This window comes from Suillus paluster (genome assembly GCF_016628075.1).
Source record: "Suillus paluster strain FC165 chromosome Unknown EDB91scaffold_168, whole genome shotgun sequence".
NCBI classification, from domain to species: Eukaryota; Fungi; Basidiomycota; class Agaricomycetes; order Boletales; family Suillaceae; genus Suillus; species Suillus paluster.
Genome location: NW_024537728.1, coordinates 16,499 through 34,046, shown reverse-complemented (window position 1 = coordinate 34,046; position 17,548 = coordinate 16,499). Strand labels below are relative to the sequence as shown.

Below are 17,548 nucleotides of genomic sequence, written 5' to 3'. Positions count from 1 at the left end.
CATCTGGCCAAGGGATGCCATACCAAGGTATATCAGCTCAAGGGACACCATATAACTACAGGACTCACCTATTTCCATATGGTGAATCACCCTCACTCACACCCCATCCTAATTCAAGAGGTCTAACAGCTCCTTGGAATAACATTAATATTGCTGGAAGTTCATATGGCATGAACCAAGGCTCACCACATGAACAATCCACGAGCTTCATGGTGCAGATCGTATCCCAGATGCAATACCTGATGGAAAATTCAAATCAGCCAACTGGCCAAAACATGATTGTTAATGATTGCCTTAAAAAAGTTCTCGAGCGTCTTGATGTAGTTGAGAAGATGGCGGAGATGGAGCAGATGAATAAAGGGAAATCTCTGGACACGATGGGCAAGAATATCTCAAACATGCATCCTGTCTTGAAGGTTAGTTAGACACTAGAGTTTGGGTATTAATGAAAACTGACAAATGATGGAAAGACAATCATTCACCCGATTTTCTTCCAGTTGTGCAGCGTAGAAGTGTCACTCAACAAAGCAATGTGAGTTGATGAGTTGTTAATGGTCGAGCCCTTGGAGAACAGAGAACCATGTGAGCAAAAGGAGGATGGCCCCAAAGTATGGTACCTGAATTGGTTAGGCAAAATTGATTTGAAGGTCAATGCACCATTCATTCAAGCTGTTGTGGATTGTGTTTGGAATGATGAAATGGTATGATCATATATAGAAAATAATATTAAATTGACTCACCAGGACTGTTGATAGACAATTCGTGCTAATTCATCTGGCCAAGGTGAGATACCGGACCAAGCTTTTACCAGGCCCATTATCACCAAGTGCGTGAAAGGCTACTGGAGGAATATCCATGAGCAGTGCGATGAATGAAGTAGCATGCATAAACTTGAGAAGGTGAAAGAACACAAGGATCATGGACATCATCGCTCTCATCATCAAAATGTGAGTGTTACATTACACTAGGTGAATGACATGGACTCACTCGACTCAGGTAACTAAATCCAGGCAAAAAGCTGCCATCAAATTTGAGGAAGAGACTGGCAGTCATGGGGCCGTTGCCATGATTGATACCAATTTTGCCTCTGACATCCTCTCATGCAGTGAATCTGACTTGTCAGATGATTCCAAGATGTGCCAACAGGAGGTGGGAGTGGGAAAGACTGCCAACAGGGTTGTTGGATTTCAATGGTGAAGTGTCGATGTAAGTTCCCAATTGCAGCTATAAGATCAACATTAACACTCACACATGTTGCATATTAAAGTATGTTGCATTCCTTTGATTTCTCACTCTGAAAAGTATGAAGGACTCAAGCTCAGAGAGTGCGAAGGACGTAGCTGTGGACCCACCTACCATTCAAGATGACGCAATGTCAGTGGGAGCAGATAAAGTGGCTGAATCCACTACTGAATGTCCCTCCAAGTGCTGAAAAATGGTCACACGTGCTCTAACACGCCCCAAAAAGATGCACAAGAAAGTTTGGGATGTTTCACTGGACAAGTTGAGTGACTGCAACCCAGCTTTGGGTAAGAAATCAGCACCATTTGTGAACATGGTCAGCAACAAGTGGAAAGAAGAGCATCCTGATATGAAGGTCCTGGAGGGAGTACCATGGTTGAAAGGGTTTTATGAGCAGTTGAAAGACTCAGATGACATTTTTGAGGAGAATTGTACCTATTTGCAGGAACTCAATGAGGGGCACCTGTAGTGAAAAGAAGATCTTTTTTGGTACCTGTCTTGATACAAAGCTGATCAGTGGCCTTTAAGGCAAGCAATACTGCAAATAATGGCAAAAAGTGTGTCCAGATAGGCGGCGATTTGTTGGAGTAAGTATCGTCCTGAATAACCTTGGAGGTGAGTATGGATGCAGACACAGATAGGCGGTGTCCCTGATTAGTTTGGGACAATAATAGTTGCCCAAACCTTGGTCCTATCGTCACCAACTGAGACCGTTGTCATTGCCAGTTGGCAAATGATCCAATCCAGGTCGATGAGAGCTGGCAGCTGGGTGTCTCAATCAATGTACTCTCCGAGCTCCCATAAGTATATGTCCACTGATGCGCTGGGATATACTAGTATTAATTGTGAAATCACCCATGAAAAAATTACTTACAAATCATTCCATACTTTGTTGCACATGCCACACCAGGGTTTGAACCAGTGCATGCGCCCAAACCAAACAGAATGCCCTGATCGACAATCAAATTGAAATATTTCCAACAATTCACCATAAGTAGTGACAGGGACAGCTCCTGGGATTGTGACATGAACAAGAGACAAAGAGTTTGACCCTACTGTTCTTGAAGCATGGTAGCGCCTCCCATTGACAACAACATACAGTGGCTCAAAAAACTGTCCACATGTTTTCACATTTTTCACTATCTATGATATTTTATGAGAATGTACAAACACATCAAGGACATGCTGGTACCATATTGGAGTACTACTTCAGGGCTTCCAATTGAGCCCTATGGCGTGGGAATCAGCTGAGATATGGTGGATATATGAGGCTTACAAAATGATGACTCATGCGGACAGTTTTTTGACTCAAATATTTTACAGTGATAATCAGGTATTCTAGTACATTGTGCAACCTCCCTTGGCTTTAATTACTGCCTCTATCCTTCTAGGCATACTCTTAAAACTATATCTAAATATATAAACCAGAATGTCTCATGTGTCATAGTCATAATCACCATGAAAGCCATCTCCTCTGCTCAAAGGGATAATATCCTCTCTTTGTCCTATGCTGGCCTCTCTGCTCATCAAATTTTCTCTAGAACTGAAGTATGCAAGTTTCCTGTGGCCAAGTGTATCAAAGAAAGCCATCTGGACAAGGAAAACTCTTGTGGAGGACGTCCACCTCTGCTAATAAGAGGGCTATCATCCAACATATCACTACAGGAAAGGCTAATGATGCTGTCCAAGCCACCCATTATATCAATTCCACCATCACCACCACTCTCTCTTCACAAACTGTGAGGAATGTTCTCAAGGCAGTTCATCTCAAGGCAGTAACAAAGAAGAAATGCCTCTTCTCTCTATCAAACATAGACAGAGAAGACTACCTTTGGCTTGGCCCATCAAAACTGGACTGTAGAGGACTGGAAGCATGTTATATGGTCAGATGAGACCAAAATCAATAGGATTGGGTCAGATGGGAAGGTATATGTGTGCAAAAAGAAGAGGGATTTTCTAACAGACAGAGAGGTTAGTGAGACTGTCAAATTTGGAGGAGGTTCTCTAATGGTACGGGGCTGTATGGGATGGAATGGTGTGGATATACTTGCTGAAGTTGAGGGGAGGATGGATGCTGAGCAGTATGTGGACATTCTAAATGACCACTTGCTGTCTAGCATAGCTGAATTAGGGATTGATGAAAAAGACATCATTTCCCAACAGGATAATGATCCCCAGCACACATCTAGAAGAGCCAGACAATGGTTTAAAGAACATAATATCAATGTTCTTGACTGACCAGCACAGCCCCCTGATGTCAATGTCATTGAACATCTCTGGGGAACACTCAAGAAGAAGCTTCAAGCCTATGAAACCCCTCCTAAAGTAGTATAGGAGCTATGGGAGAGAGTAGCAGTGGAATGAGCAAGGATTACAGCAGAATATTGCCAGAAATTGATTGAGAGTATGCCTAGAAGGATAGAGGCAGTAATTAAAGCCAAGGGAGGTCACACAATGTACTAGAATACCTGATTATCACTGTAAAATATTTGAGTCAAAAAACTGTCCGCATGAGTCATCATTTTGTAAGCCTCATATATCCACCATATCTTGGCCAATTCCCACACCATATGGCTCAATTGGAAGCCCTGAAGTAGTACTCCAATATGGTACCAGCATGTCCTTGATGTGTTTGTACATTCTCACACAATATCATAGATAGTGAAAAATGTAAAAACATGTGGACAGTTTTTTGAGCCACTGTATTTGTAAAATGTTGCTTCACAATTGAGTGGTGTGGGGGATTCCCCCACTGTAGGCATAAAACCCCGTCCTTTCCGCATTGTCTCACATCAGTTCCGCGTATTCTGCATGTTCCACATTTCCCGCGCATCGTCCAATGGGTTCCGCATTCCCATGCATCCTTCAGAACCTGCCTGCACTATCCGGTATTCCCATGCATTGTCGGACAACCTTCACATGTCCTGTCCCCATCCTTCCAGGTCCATTGGTACACTGTATCTCTCTTCCCATTGCTTCTAATGTTATCTGGATCACACTGACACATGCCCTTATGGCATGGACCCCTATTCCGGAGTATTGTGCCCATGTGCACTGCCTGCCTTCACTTCCGCTTCCTGAGAAACTTACTACCTGTACCTCAGTGTTCCTCGAAAATAATGTTCCCTATAAGTAGTGGTACTCAGGGCTTAGGTGTTTTTGGGATCAAATCCCATCTTTTACCTTCCCACTTTCCCTTCACCTTACTAGAGGACCGCTTTGACTTATATCCACTATCAATCTAACATTGTGATATACTTCCTTCGACCTGATCTGCAAGTTCCGATGAATCTGTATGTTCCGCATTGTATCCAGTTGAGTTCTGCTTCATTCTGTTCCATTCCGCTTGGGTTCTGCTTGAGTTCTGCTTGTTCTGCTTGTTCTGCATTTTTGCGGATCCTCATCCTACCTGCGGTAGGATTGATTAGGGTCGCTTAGACAGAGATTAGCACTCCCCAGTAGCAATCCCCTTTAGGGTTGAACGTGCTTGTTCTCAAGTGAGGCAGCAGGCGGCAAAGACCCAACTGTGTAGTAGATTGATTTCTCACTGCTGCACTTGTTGTACCCACAGTGGTGTGCTGTTTTGAACCAGTGGTTCATCTCCACAACAATGAACTGGAGTATATGGGAAATGAAAGCAAAGTGTACGTGCGAGAGTGCAATATGTCTCACTAGACATGACTTGTGTTTTGCGGTGTGAACTCAAGGAAAATGTTTGCACAGCTAGTTGAAATCAGACTTGATATAAGAATAGAGAAGAAAGGCATACTGTCTGTTTGAGCATCATCCAAGTCTTCTGACAAAGCTGCCAGTCCAGCTACAGTTCCACACTCCTCTCTCAATGCCTTGCGCATGATCTCGGCGGCTTCGCATGGAAGGGAATCTTTGGGATAAGATAGTAGAGAGAAGGTCTTGTTAAATAATCAGTGAGACATTACAGTGAACAGAAAATTGACTTCAAAAGCTTACCAATCGGCTTGTTTGATATGTTCGCTGGAATTCATGGAAAAATGTTGTCTCCAGTTCACTGTCCATGTGATTGTTAGTCTTAAATGACTTCAGTACTTTGTTGAGTCATTCAAAAAGGAAGGTCCAGAAGTTGTGGAGGGGCCCAAAATTCCGAACACAATTGGTGATGTGAGTGGCGTAGTGATGGTTTGGTTTTATAGCGGCTGAACCATATAACTATGCTCCAATAAGAACAAAGGTCAAGTTGAGTAATAAATGACACACCTTGATGAGTTCGGTGTTGTACTCTTGAAGTAATTGATCAGCTTCATTAATATCCATGTTGCAGATAACACGTCATACGAGGATGCGAAGAGCATAGCACAACTTCAAGAAGTTGCCTGGATCATCTGGGTGTAGAGAAAACTTAAGATCATCAAGGTTTTCTGGCTCATCAACAGCATTCTGATTAAATTGGGGAGGTGGGGGCGGTTGGTGTTCTTTGCCTTCCAGTAATCCATCGACTGTCTGAGATGTCGCTTTGCGCTTCCCAGACAACTTCTGCAGTGTGGGTTTGTAAGCACATAACTCATCCGAGATTAATATATGATACCTTTTGAGCATTATGTGCCTTCTTTTCAGCTGCAGCCTTGACCTTTTCAGCTTCCTTGGCTGCAGCTGCCTTGAGTTTGGCGGTCTTCTTTGCTTCAGCTGCAGTGAGCTTCTCCTGTGCAATTTGAGCTTTCTTGTGGGCAAAGGCATCTGTGCCTTGTTTCTTTGCTGCAGCAAGTGATTTGCAGTTGTCAGCTGTATGTGATGCCTGTACCTGTTTGTCTGTTTCCAGACGCTGGTGTAGGACTTCGGTGCTGGCATCAGTTGGGAGACAAACACTCCAAAGCTGAGGGATCTGAGGCGTGGATCAGCAACTGTGCATGTGAGGTGTTGAACTCACAATTATTGGCCCATAGACAGTTGACAGAAGCAGCCACTGGTCTGCTGTAAGTGACCCTCCAGAGGGCATCCCAATATCAGTGGGCAGTTTGCTGCATGAGCTAGGGATGACAAACTTTAAATTTCATAGTTAGGAAATATTGTCATGAAATACGAGGGATTGCACGTACATCAGCGATCATTTCATGAAATTTTGTTACCTCATGGTTCGGTTGAAGGATCTTGTTCTGGACCCAGATGTTGTAAAAGTGGGTCTTCACAAGACCTGTGAAGTGCTGTATGAGTAAAGTATCAAATAGCGAGAGTGAAATGACCACTCACCCAAGAATAAATTGTGCATGGGATTGATCACAATTTGTTCAACAAGATCGAAATATGGTAGGCATGCAAGTTGAGTGTAGTGGGTAGCATGTTCTTTGACGAAATTCCTCCACACAGCTGGTGTGACAAGGTGATGGTATCATTCACCAAGCTTGCATTGCTTGCTGTTAGTGCGAGGCTGAAATGCTAGAAGAAACTTAATTGTCAATTGAAGTTAGTAGTTTGAGTACCTACCCCCTGGTTGGAATGCACTGGGTTTGCCTTTGTCGGAGGTCGTGATCCAACATGTCATACAGAAACAGGTGGTGCGAATGGGACACAAAACCTTCAATCTTATGAGCTGCAGGTTTGTCACATACAACTGCGACAAGGATCATGTGAACTAGACACTCTGATATCATAATTAGATAGTGTCATGTTTATGAAATGTAATACGTACCATCAGGACACAACTCCGTTGGGACCTTGATACTGTGTTTCCATAAGTGCAGAAGATCACTGACAATAGGATGCAAAAAATGTTGAATTTGGTCAGGATTTTGTTCCTTGGGTCCAGGGAGGATGCTTGTGCATAAGATATTTGCTGTCCGATATCTATTATAATTAGTGTAAAAATGTGTCAGAGGGTGATGCTCAATGAAATACTCACCGGTACTCTGGGGGAAGATTACATATTGAAAATGATGTTGGACATGATGAATGAGATGGGGCAATATTACTCCGGATATATGAGAACCTGTTGCAAGCCATTAGTCAATTTGTCATCACACTATTATAAGATATAGTTGCCAGTCAACACCGAGATTCACACTAATATGAAGCTCACCATCCAGTCCAGTTTTGTTGCCAGGACTGTTTGAGAAAAAAAGTTTGCCATTGGGATCTTTGAGCTTTTTGCGACACATGTTGCCGTCGAAAATGTCTGTATAAGTTCCTGTTGATCATGTTTTTGATCGCCAACCATCGAGCACTGCCTCAAGGCCCAGTATCTTCAACATCGACTTGATTTGATTAGAAAGGGGAAGGTATGGGTACTTGATTATTGGGGTTTTTGTTGTGCGATTGTTACCACACTTCATTTGGCTGGGAAGAAAAAGTAGGATGTTGCAGTTGGTGCATTCATCATGTGAAAGCCGGGAGGAAGCTGGTGGAAAGACATCACGACATACTGGAAATACAAGGAGTATGTATATAGGCGTGTCGGCACCAAGAACACAAGTAGACAATTGAAGGGTGATAAATGGAGTTTCGAGTCCTAGTGCTATGGCAATGAGCAAGCAAGCAGCTCGTGGCAAATGAAACTGGAGATGGAGCCATGTCACTAGCGCATATATGGTAAGTAAATGCGGTGGGGACATGTGTGAGGCCTGTGTCAAGAGAGCTAGAAAAGACATCGTCAGTCAGGAACGGATCTGGGTCATCTTCATTTTTGTGTCCACCAGTCATTTGCACATCTTCAAGTGTGGCATCCTCAGGATCTTCCTCAAATTCTGCGTCCAGATCAAGTAGTCCCTCTTCTACAAAGTCCTTGTCACCCTGTTCCTGCTGATCATGAACTTCCTCTAGCATTGCTTTGAGTTGACGCTCTGCAGCACGCTGCTCGAGGTCAGGGGGCAAGTGATGGGCCCTGTAAGCTGTCAGTGGACGTGCACCAGCCTTTGTGCAATTGCTATATTCAATGAAATGGTCCACTGCTGCAAGCAATGCCTTGGGGCTGTGAAAATTTGGTGCAAGGTTTGGCAAGTCGCTGCTGTAGACCATGAGGTCCAAGTCTTCACCCATTGATATGCTGTGGTCAAGCATCTCTTGCTCAACATCACAGTTGGATGTTTGAACAGGATCGCAAAATTCAACATTGGGAGATAGTGGTGCAGAGGGTTCATGAAGGGGGACTGCGAATCCGCATGGAACAGGCCCTGCTTGCACATTTGGTGTACTGAGCCTTTTGTGTTGAGCTTGCACAATGATTGTGTGATTTGGAGGTCTGCTCTTTCATGGGTCCTTTTCTTCTCATAGGAGATCAGCACACCCTTGCAATTGGATGTCTTGCAATAGCAGCGAACAAACATGATGACAGATGGGTGTGTGCTCTAGTAAGGGGACGTCGTGTTTGAACACGTGCACAAGGGAATCAGGTTGTCACGTGAGCCTACTACAAATTTATTCATAAGTACTACTTGGCAAGTTGGGCTTTGTTGGCAAGGTGGGCTTCATAGTAGCAAGTGAATTCTATAGGGGTCTGCACCTCCTGTGATGGGTCTATCTCAGAGTCCGTCTTGGCTTCTGTTACACTCTCATCTACCACAGTAGTTGATGTCTAACATATGTAGGTGTCATTCAGTACCACAAACAAATACAAACTAGCATCAAAACAACTCACAATATCGATGTTTTTTACATTGGGTAAGTTGGACTTTGGTTCTGTGACAACCTCGTCAACCTCGAGAGTGTTTGCTTTGACGACTGCTGAGAGAAACAATTAACACTGCTCGAGTCCATTGAGTAACAAATAGTAAGTACATCAAAAAAAATACCATTGTCTGGTCAGCCATCCAGTGGGCAAACATTGGGGGCTTCTGAGTTCCCATCTCACTGGTATCAAGGTCATCCACAGTACTATGCTGTGACCACGGCCGCTTGAGAGGCCTTTGTAATGATATTTCGATGGTCTACATATAAAATTAATTAGTAGTTGTTTGACTGAGGCATGGTAACTCACCACAGGGCCTGGTCTTCTGCACTTGAAAGTGAAATTGAAAGATTTGAGTTGCATGGGAAGCTCAAGCTTGATTGTGTTGTGGTCTACCATAGCATGAGCTTAGTACATAGGGAGGACTTAGAGAAATTTCGAAAAATTTACCTTATTTCATGTACACTGTAAACAGATGTCAGGATATTGAATAAACGGACCTGTTTAGTGGCAGAATAGTGGTTGTGTGTGGAAGTAAACGAGTCTCTGGTTAGTTCTGTTGGTGTAGGCCCCCAGAAGCTCCCACATATGTCTGTCCAGGAAATAGCAGATTTCAGAGCAAAAATTGACTGACTGTCTGTCCAGAGATAGCAGATTTGAGACTGGACTAGCTTGAGGTCTGTCCATAGATAGCAGATTTTTGACGGCCAGCTGGCCACCACATGGGTCCTGTCAGGTGTTGTCAAACCTTTGAGCAAGCGCAAAGTATAGGAAAATGACCAACAGATAGCAACAGATTGATACAGATTGAGACCAACACAGACTAGTGCCCTGCACTTTCATTTCCATGCTTCTTGCAGCCTTTTCAAGCTATTCATGGATGTACCAATACCCCACAACATTCAATATCAAGTCCGAAGGATTTGCAACATTGAGCTAGTGTACAGTGATCTACACTGCCTGATTTCCGGAGGAACAAAAATACCTGGCACAACAATAAATGCTTTTGGAGCAGCCCTCCAGCAAAATGACGAAGTAGCAGACTATGCTATACTCTCATCCTATCTTGCTGCTGTCGTATTGAGGCCAAGTTCAGAGACTCATGTATATGGCACCCTAAGAGAGCATATTGAAGCAGCAGTCAGTCTCCTGCACTGTACACATTTTCATAAACATTTACCTTGTCATAGTGTGCTTCTGCCTCACCAGAGGAAATGCTCTCTCATCCCCGGTGGATAATCCCTCTCTGCGGTGGCAGGCCATTTCATTGGGTGCTGACTTGGGTCCATTTATCTGAGCACGAGGTTGGAATATTTGATAGCATCCCTGCACTGCATTCTGAAGCCTGGGCAATACCAGTAAGCAAATTTCTGTCTTTTCGTTAAATTAGATCCACTTACTTGTGATAAAAAGTTACTTGAAAAATTTGTCAATGTGATCCTGAGCAACTTGGGGAGTCAACCTGTCAGCTGGAATGATGGGTCGTGGAAAAGAGTTCTTATGTACCCACCTGTGCTTGAACAACAGATGGACTCATGGTCATGTGGCTTGTTTACAATGATGGTGATGCAAGCATATATCCAAGGTGTATCATTAGAGCTTGTCAAAGACAGCCAAAAAGACAGCATGCACCAAAGAGCTCTTTCTCTTCTCATTCAGTTGCCATAAGTCATAAAATGTGACTGCAAATCAGAAGCTTATGCGAGTTGCAGCGTTGTTCAAGAAACATTACTGAAGGGAGATGTTGACAACATCACAGAACCAATCATATGTGATGAAGTGCAGCACAACTTGCCGAAAAGCACTGCGGTGACATCAGACACTATCCTGCCAAATGATGTCACAGCATCTACAATCACTAATGTTAGTGACAAGCACAAACAAAAAGATGAAGAAGACTACAGCACTGATGATGAAGCTCATTATAAAAAGTGTTCAAAAGCTGCATCTGGACATCATGCACCAAAGCACACAGAAAATGAGCGTCACAAATGTCTTGAGCAAGATCCATGGTGCACCAATATTGAGCCCCATGCTGTACATTGTCAAGGCTGCCACAAGCGCATCAAGCTTCATCCTTCTACAAAATATGGTGATGGGGAATGGAAAGCTCACAAGGAGAGGTGTGACCAAATAACTGGTGCGAAGAAGGTCTGTACAGGCAGGATCACCGAGTTAGCAGTGCCAGTATGTGTCACATGCACATTATGCAAGGTGACTACTAATAATCCATCAATCTTCACATAAAGGTTCCATTTCATGATTTTTCAACAAACCTACCACAGCAGCAAGCATCAAGAAATAAGCAACTACAGACCCTGTCATGCCAGGATCCAAGTTTCTTCCAACAAAACCAAAAATCAGCTACAAGTCAACAATCATCACAACAGTCAGATACAACCTCCCTGTTGTGACCTGGAACTTACTTATGTCCAGACACCAAGCATTGCAAATTTATTCAAAAAGCTTGATGTCACCTCTGAGATGACTTTGGTGAAGCCCCTCAATGCCACAGATGCAGCACCAGCTGAACCCCTGCCACCGAAAGATGAGACAAGAGTGTGTCAGCAGGTCACTGGGCAGGAATATGAAGAGTACATACTATGCTCTCGAACCTGCATGCTTGGTAGGATATCGCCCAAATTTCATGCGCATGTAATGTGTTGTTTGTTCCCATACAAGTCATTGGAGAAGACCAGTGAGAAGATGCCAACTATAAGTTCTGCACAAGGGTTGACCAAGAAAAATGATTCAATGAAGGAGAAGCATTGGACTGATGATGAAAGGCAGTCTTTTATCAAGACACTTGGAGCGTTTGCAAGATGGGAAGTGGATTATGCAAATTTTGACATTTGTTCACCACACTATGAAGGGAAGACAATGGAACCAGGGAAGATTTGCAAGGCTTGTCAAGCAGTCATAAATGATCTGTCATTCAAACGCGCAGTATGAAGGGTAAGCCTCCATCATAGACTTCATATCGGCTGGCAGTTGATAATTACTTGGAGTAGAAAGAAGCGGAAGCAAAATTGCCACTCAACATACAGCATGAGAAGCAATTAACACATGGAAAGTTCACACCACACAATCTCAGCAGTGCCAAAACCCATGATCTGCAGGATAAACTCAATGATCCCATAGTCTTTGACGTCTTCAATCGTCTCAAGCATGGCCAGGATGGCACTGTACGAGGCTGCATGGGAGGGTAAACTCTCAAAGTCACAAACCTTTGTGGATATATGCAGTGTTTTTGAAGAGAAACTGCAGTGTGGATCATCATCCAATCTGAACTCGAAATTTGGTGTCCACTACAATGAAAACTACAAGAACATCATGATATTGATGTGAGGGTATGGCAGGAACTCAGCAAGACAATATAGTATCCTTCAGTCACAGATAGGAGGCCCAAGCATGTGCTCCATAAGGCAAGTGTCTTCCTTACTAGAAACTGAATTATATTGATGCAATATCTACTAGGTCACTGGTCACAAAATCCGAGGATGCATTACAAAATCCAGACCTCATTTTTGAGAATGTTGTACATGTAAAGTGGCTGCTTGACATTGTCAAGTATGATGGACCCATGTCTGTGGGAAGTGACTGCATGAAGGTCCATGCACGATTAAGCTATTCTCAAGATTTTGGTAGCCACATACTAGGGTCTGTATTGCACATGGACCAGTGTGAAGTCAATGATGCAGATGACATAGAAGTTGTCATCAACTGTGTCAAGGAGGCAAAGGCAATGGCAACCCAAGTACAGGCAGTGATTGTGAAGGTAGTAGACACCATATTCCCAAAATTCAGTTACTGACAAGTTACAATAGCCTGCAATACCCGAAACTCCCACAATTGTTGTCGCCCTGCTTGCAACTGATGGGAGGGATACCGGTGACAAGATACATGAACTACAGATGCTCTTCTTACGCATGGCTGCGAGGTTGTCCTTGAAAGTGGTCACCTTCTCTGCTGATGGTGCAGCATCCAAGCTCGCAGCACAAGCACTGATGGATGGCAAAGTTTCATTGGAGGAACCACTCAAATACAACTATCCACTATACAGAGTTCACCTTTGAGCTCCCATTTTCTGGCACACTGGTCTATTGATCCCAGTGACAGATCCCCCTCATGCACAGAAGACATCTTGCAACCAGTCTCAGCATGGGACTCACACAGTGAGTTTAGGCATAGGCTATGTCGTGAACAGGTCACTTGTTGATCTATATGAAATCTGATCTTCTGGGCTGGTGAAACGAGATGTCGAGAATGTCAATAAACAAGATGATGGTGCTGCTCGTCGTATATACTTGTACGAAGCACTCGCAGCAACCTGTGAGATGAAAGATGGCAAGATGGAGATACAAAAGGGTTTTGAAGGCCTGTTTGTATGGTTATTCATATTTGGTGCGTCTATCATGTATTTAGTGTATGTTTTAGTGACTCATGCACTATCTTCACAGGAACTCTATTTGAAGCTTGGCTTAATGTCAACATGCCAGCAGCTGAACGTGTATTTGCAGCATTATGTGCACAAATGTGGCTTCAGCTATGGTATCAGCATGTTGTGGACCTATCTTCCATATATCCCGACTTATGCTCAACCACATGATCATTCATCTCCCCAGCTAGTTATCAGATTTTCATACAACTCTGCAACTCTCTTGTCCTTCTGGTGCTGGCCTATGCCAAGTTTTACCCAAGTGTCCCTTTTTGTCCTTGATTGCTTGGCACCAAGTTTGTCAAGCATTTTTTCGGTCTCACCCAGATGTTCCTCCCAAACTTTGCATATGCTGAGCTGGTCAAGATGGTTCAGACGATTATGCTACAGCAGAAGATATTGATGATGCAGAAGTTTCAAGAGGGCCGCAAAAAGGATTCAGCAGCAGGGTATTCATTTACCTATGACCCATCACCACTGACAGATGACCATCTCCACACTACCTCTTCACAACTTACTGCTCAACAACTCAATGGGATTGTTGAGGTCACCTACCGCAAGGCTGCCCAGATTTGCAAGCAGATCCTCTGCATCCAAGTGCCCGTCTTGGCAAATGGCAAGCCATTCATGCTGACTCCACTGAGAGCCCCACGTGTATTGAACAATTGCCAACACGAAGCACCAGATGACAACAATGGTACTGACCTTGACAACTTTGACAACATGGTGGACGACAACACAGATGATGGTGATAGCCTGGTGCAGGCCACTCACAGACTGCTGAGAGTGCTGCACGAGAAGTCACAGCATATTCTGCACTGTGCGATGACCTTGAGGAGGCTATGAAGGATTCACAGGCAGTGCTTGCCTCCAGCACATCATCTTCTTCCCTACCAAGTTCAGCTCCCAAAATTTCACTCACACACTGTGAGACACCCAATACCATTCATGTTGAGGACAAAATTGTTGCCATGAGTTCTATTCTGGATAAGGATGAGATGGTCTCTATCACCCTTATGCTCAAAGCACATATTGGTTGTCAGTCAAAGGCCACTGTGCATTCTGAGCGCATTGTGCTTCTTGATCCAAAGTTCACAGTCCTTCAGCTAATGTTGAATAGCTTGGACCTGGAAACGAAAATGACCCACCAGGAGGCATCTTGCTATCCTGCAGAAGCAAGATAGTAGTTTTGCACCAGTGAAGACGGCACGAGAGCTGCTCTGGAAACAGGTCTCGAGTGCTATTGCTCGGGTAATACAGCCCCAAGGTATGTCATATTATCAAAGCCACCTGTTATTCAATGTTCAAGTTCAATACTTAGAATTGCCAAACCTCGCTACCAAAAATATATCTAGTCTCTTTCCCCTCGAATGCGGCTCCTATGTGATTATGCATACTGCCATATGGTTCTACATTGGTGAGGTACTCAACTTATACAGGAAAGGCTCCAACAGTTGTTATGGTTCCATTCAATCTACGACGAGCATCTCCACATTGTCCTTTCTCTCACTTTGAGTTTACCTTCCACTGGAGACTTCGGTAAGTAAATGAATTCTGCATCATGTCATTTGTTTTAACACTTTACTACCCGTTTCAGACTGCTACCAGTGCTTCTAATGCTGATGAGACGCTCTATGAAGATGATGACATGGATGTGTCATCTGATGCTGTCCCATCATTTTCCCGTCTTCCCAGCCGCTACCAGTATGAGATCCACACACATGCACCTGCAAGTAGCATTCTCTATCACATTGGGAAAAGGGCGCTCAAAGGAACAAACACATGGGCATTGGAACTGTCGAATGCTAATGCTCGTCACTGGGTAGCGCTGACTGCACCACAAGTGAAGCAAAAATTACCTAGACTCAAAATTTCTGGGAGCAAGATCACGAAGGTTTAGTGTTTCATCGTGGATACATACAATTGGTGTACTTAAGACGTGGCCATCATTAACTACCGCTCCTGTTCGCCGAGATACTGCATATGTTCTTCATTGTGTCACATCTCGCTAGGGTGTTACGTGTCAAACCGTGTGACATGTGATATGTCTGTCCGGAATAGCAGATTTTACACCCGAAAAATAGCAGATTTGGGACCCAGAATGCGGTCGCAGGGCGGACAGACATATGGGGGAGCTTCCGGGGGCCTGTTGGTGTGATGCGGAAAGATTCTGTTTAGGGCTGTTGTTACACCTCAAACATGCTCAAATTTCTTGAAGTCGTGTTTGTGTCTAGTTAGGGACAAGGTACGTTTTACATCGGGATTACCACACAATCTCGCTCTACTTAGGGTACGACTAAAAAGTCGTTTCCGCAGTGATTCTTGCTAACGTCAGCATCCCTCCTACCTCATCTCACTAATACGCTGAATAATCCAGTGGGATTGCGACAACAGCCTGAGATAAGAATATGGGTAGTTGGTATATATAGCTTCGAAGATATGGTAGCGTTCCGCACAGTCTGATTAGCCCTCGACATGCAACCTCCAGCGAATAAGCCCGCACCCGCCATCCCATACTTTACCCCTGCGCAGGTTCCTGCGGCAGGCACAGCATTCGACCCCCAGCCCGATGGAACTCCTTTACCAAAACTATTCCAGCCCATCAAGATTAGAGGGACAACATTCCACAACCGTATCTTCGTGAGTTGTTATCTTGATCGTCAGTGTGATGGTGGCGTCACGTCACTTTCATGCAGCTATCTCCACTGTGTCAATATTCTGCAGATGACGGTCATCTCACGTCTTGGCATATGGCGCACCGTAAGTCTATGATTATCAAGCATCAGGGAAGTATTACTCATGGTATCCAGTGGGTGGCATCTTCACACGGGGCCCTGGTCTCTCAATAATCGAAGCCACAGCAATCCTCCCAGAGGGTCGCATCACCCCTGAAGATTCAGGCCTCTGGAAAGACAGCCAAATCGAGCCCCTCCGCAAGATAGTCGAGTTTGCCCATTCACAAAACCAGAAGGTTGCCATTCAGCTTGCCCATGCGGGCCGAAAAGCATCCACCGTTGCACCATGGTTACGTGGTGGTGGTCTTGCAGCAACTGAGAACGTGGGTGGATGGCCAGAAAATGTATGGTCGCCTTCCACGGTTCCATACAATGACACCTTCCCGGTGCCTAAGGAGCTATCGAAGGCGCAGATTCAGGCCGTCGTCGTCGCATTTGTGGAATCTACGAAGAGAGCATTGAAAGCTGGCATTGACATCATTGAGATTCACAACGCACATGGTTATCTGCTTTTCTCTTTCTTGAGTCCTGTCAGCAACAAGCGCACGGATGAATACGGCGGGAGCTTCGAGAACCGCATCCGTCTAACTCTCGAGGTCGTAGATGCTATCCGTGAAGTCATCCCTGAAGACATGCCACTCTTCCTGAGGTAGGTTTCAGTCCATGATGTGTTCTTGCTCGATCTGATGCCTTGTAGGGTTTCTGCGACCGAATGGCTCGAAGAAGCCCTTCCAAATGAACCGTCCTGGCGTGTCGAAGATACCGTCAAACTCGCTGGTATTCTTGCTGAGCATGGCGTTGACTTCCTCGATGTCTCCAGCGGTGGTAGTCACCCGAAAGCCATCACGAAATCTGGTCCGGCATACCAAGCACCGTTCGCACAAGCTGTCAAGCAAGCTGTTGGGGACAAGCTTGTCGTTGGGTCTGTCGGCGCAATCACCGATGGCAAGATCGCCCAAGAAGTGCTTGACAAAGGTCAAGCTGATGTTGTCCTTGTTGGACGACAGTTCCAAAAGAACCCAGCAACTGTTTGGGCGTGAGTGTATATTCATCGTGAGATAAGTTAATTGATCTGACGACGCGTTGGCAGATTCGCGTCAGACCTTGGCGTCGCGATCAAGGTAGCTAACCAGATTGGTTGGGGCTTCGTAGGTCGGGGTGGTCAAAGTACTCAGAAGAAGGTGGACTGGAAATTGTAACGAGGGGCGGATAAGAATGTCGCGTATACCCGCATTTTGATATATCTTTGTTATTCGTGTGTTCTCGTTTTTGTGTTAGATGCGATATGATAAAATCTGTCCTACACTTCCGAAGTTCAGCAAGTTCGGGTGGTTAAAATCGGGAGCTGACAAGAGATGACTACGCCATGAGTGTACCTCCAAGTGGTGCTAGCGTATCATGTAAAACCAAAAAAGTTAGCTATTGAAGCTTCAACGCGATCAGAGACGCCTTTTCCATAAAATTTCCATTCACGTTGGGGACCTATCACGATATCGGGATATA

General features: G+C 44.5%; 4 protein-coding genes across 4 annotated transcripts; 2 read left to right on the top strand and 2 right to left on the bottom strand.

The window, feature by feature from the left end:
* Window positions 1–209: 209 nt before the first annotated feature.
* EDB91DRAFT_1256047 (uncharacterized protein) lies at window positions 210–1,197 on the top strand (the record flags this gene model as incomplete). The annotated part of the gene is made up of 6 exons (XM_041324094.1): window positions 210–416; window positions 471–532; window positions 575–701; window positions 756–826; window positions 881–947; window positions 997–1,197. 6 exons carry the CDS (start codon window positions 210–212, stop codon window positions 1,195–1,197), a joined length of 735 nt encoding a protein of 244 aa, XP_041169676.1.
* A 4,119-nt stretch (window positions 1,198–5,316) lies between these two features.
* Window positions 5,317–6,945, bottom strand: EDB91DRAFT_1240213 (uncharacterized protein; the record flags this gene model as incomplete). Its single annotated transcript, XM_041321978.1, has 6 exons — window positions 5,317–5,427; window positions 5,804–6,097; window positions 6,143–6,256; window positions 6,312–6,406; window positions 6,463–6,569; window positions 6,935–6,945. 6 exons carry the CDS (start codon window positions 6,943–6,945, stop codon window positions 5,317–5,319), a joined length of 732 nt encoding a protein of 243 aa, XP_041169675.1.
* Window positions 6,946–8,635: 1,690 nt separating this feature from the next.
* On the bottom strand, window positions 8,636–10,415 carry EDB91DRAFT_1088116 (uncharacterized protein; the record flags this gene model as incomplete). The annotated part of the gene is made up of 9 exons (XM_041316353.1): window positions 8,636–8,779; window positions 8,843–8,902; window positions 8,997–9,131; window positions 9,182–9,202; window positions 9,373–9,464; window positions 9,507–9,601; window positions 10,053–10,217; window positions 10,273–10,288; window positions 10,379–10,415. 9 exons carry the CDS (start codon window positions 10,413–10,415, stop codon window positions 8,636–8,638), a joined length of 765 nt encoding a protein of 254 aa, XP_041169674.1.
* Window positions 10,416–11,578: 1,163 nt separating this feature from the next.
* EDB91DRAFT_1240212 (uncharacterized protein) lies at window positions 11,579–15,210 on the top strand (the record flags this gene model as incomplete). Its single annotated transcript, XM_041321977.1, has 12 exons — window positions 11,579–11,788; window positions 11,884–12,021; window positions 12,065–12,173; window positions 12,222–12,285; window positions 12,350–12,650; window positions 12,700–12,936; window positions 13,009–13,086; window positions 13,138–13,257; window positions 13,608–14,036; window positions 14,087–14,421; window positions 14,462–14,577; window positions 14,951–15,210. The coding sequence occupies 12 exons, from the start codon at window positions 11,579–11,581 to the stop codon at window positions 15,208–15,210; spliced, it is 2,397 nt and encodes a 798-aa protein (XP_041169673.1).
* Between the last annotated feature and the right edge of the window lie 2,338 nt (window positions 15,211–17,548).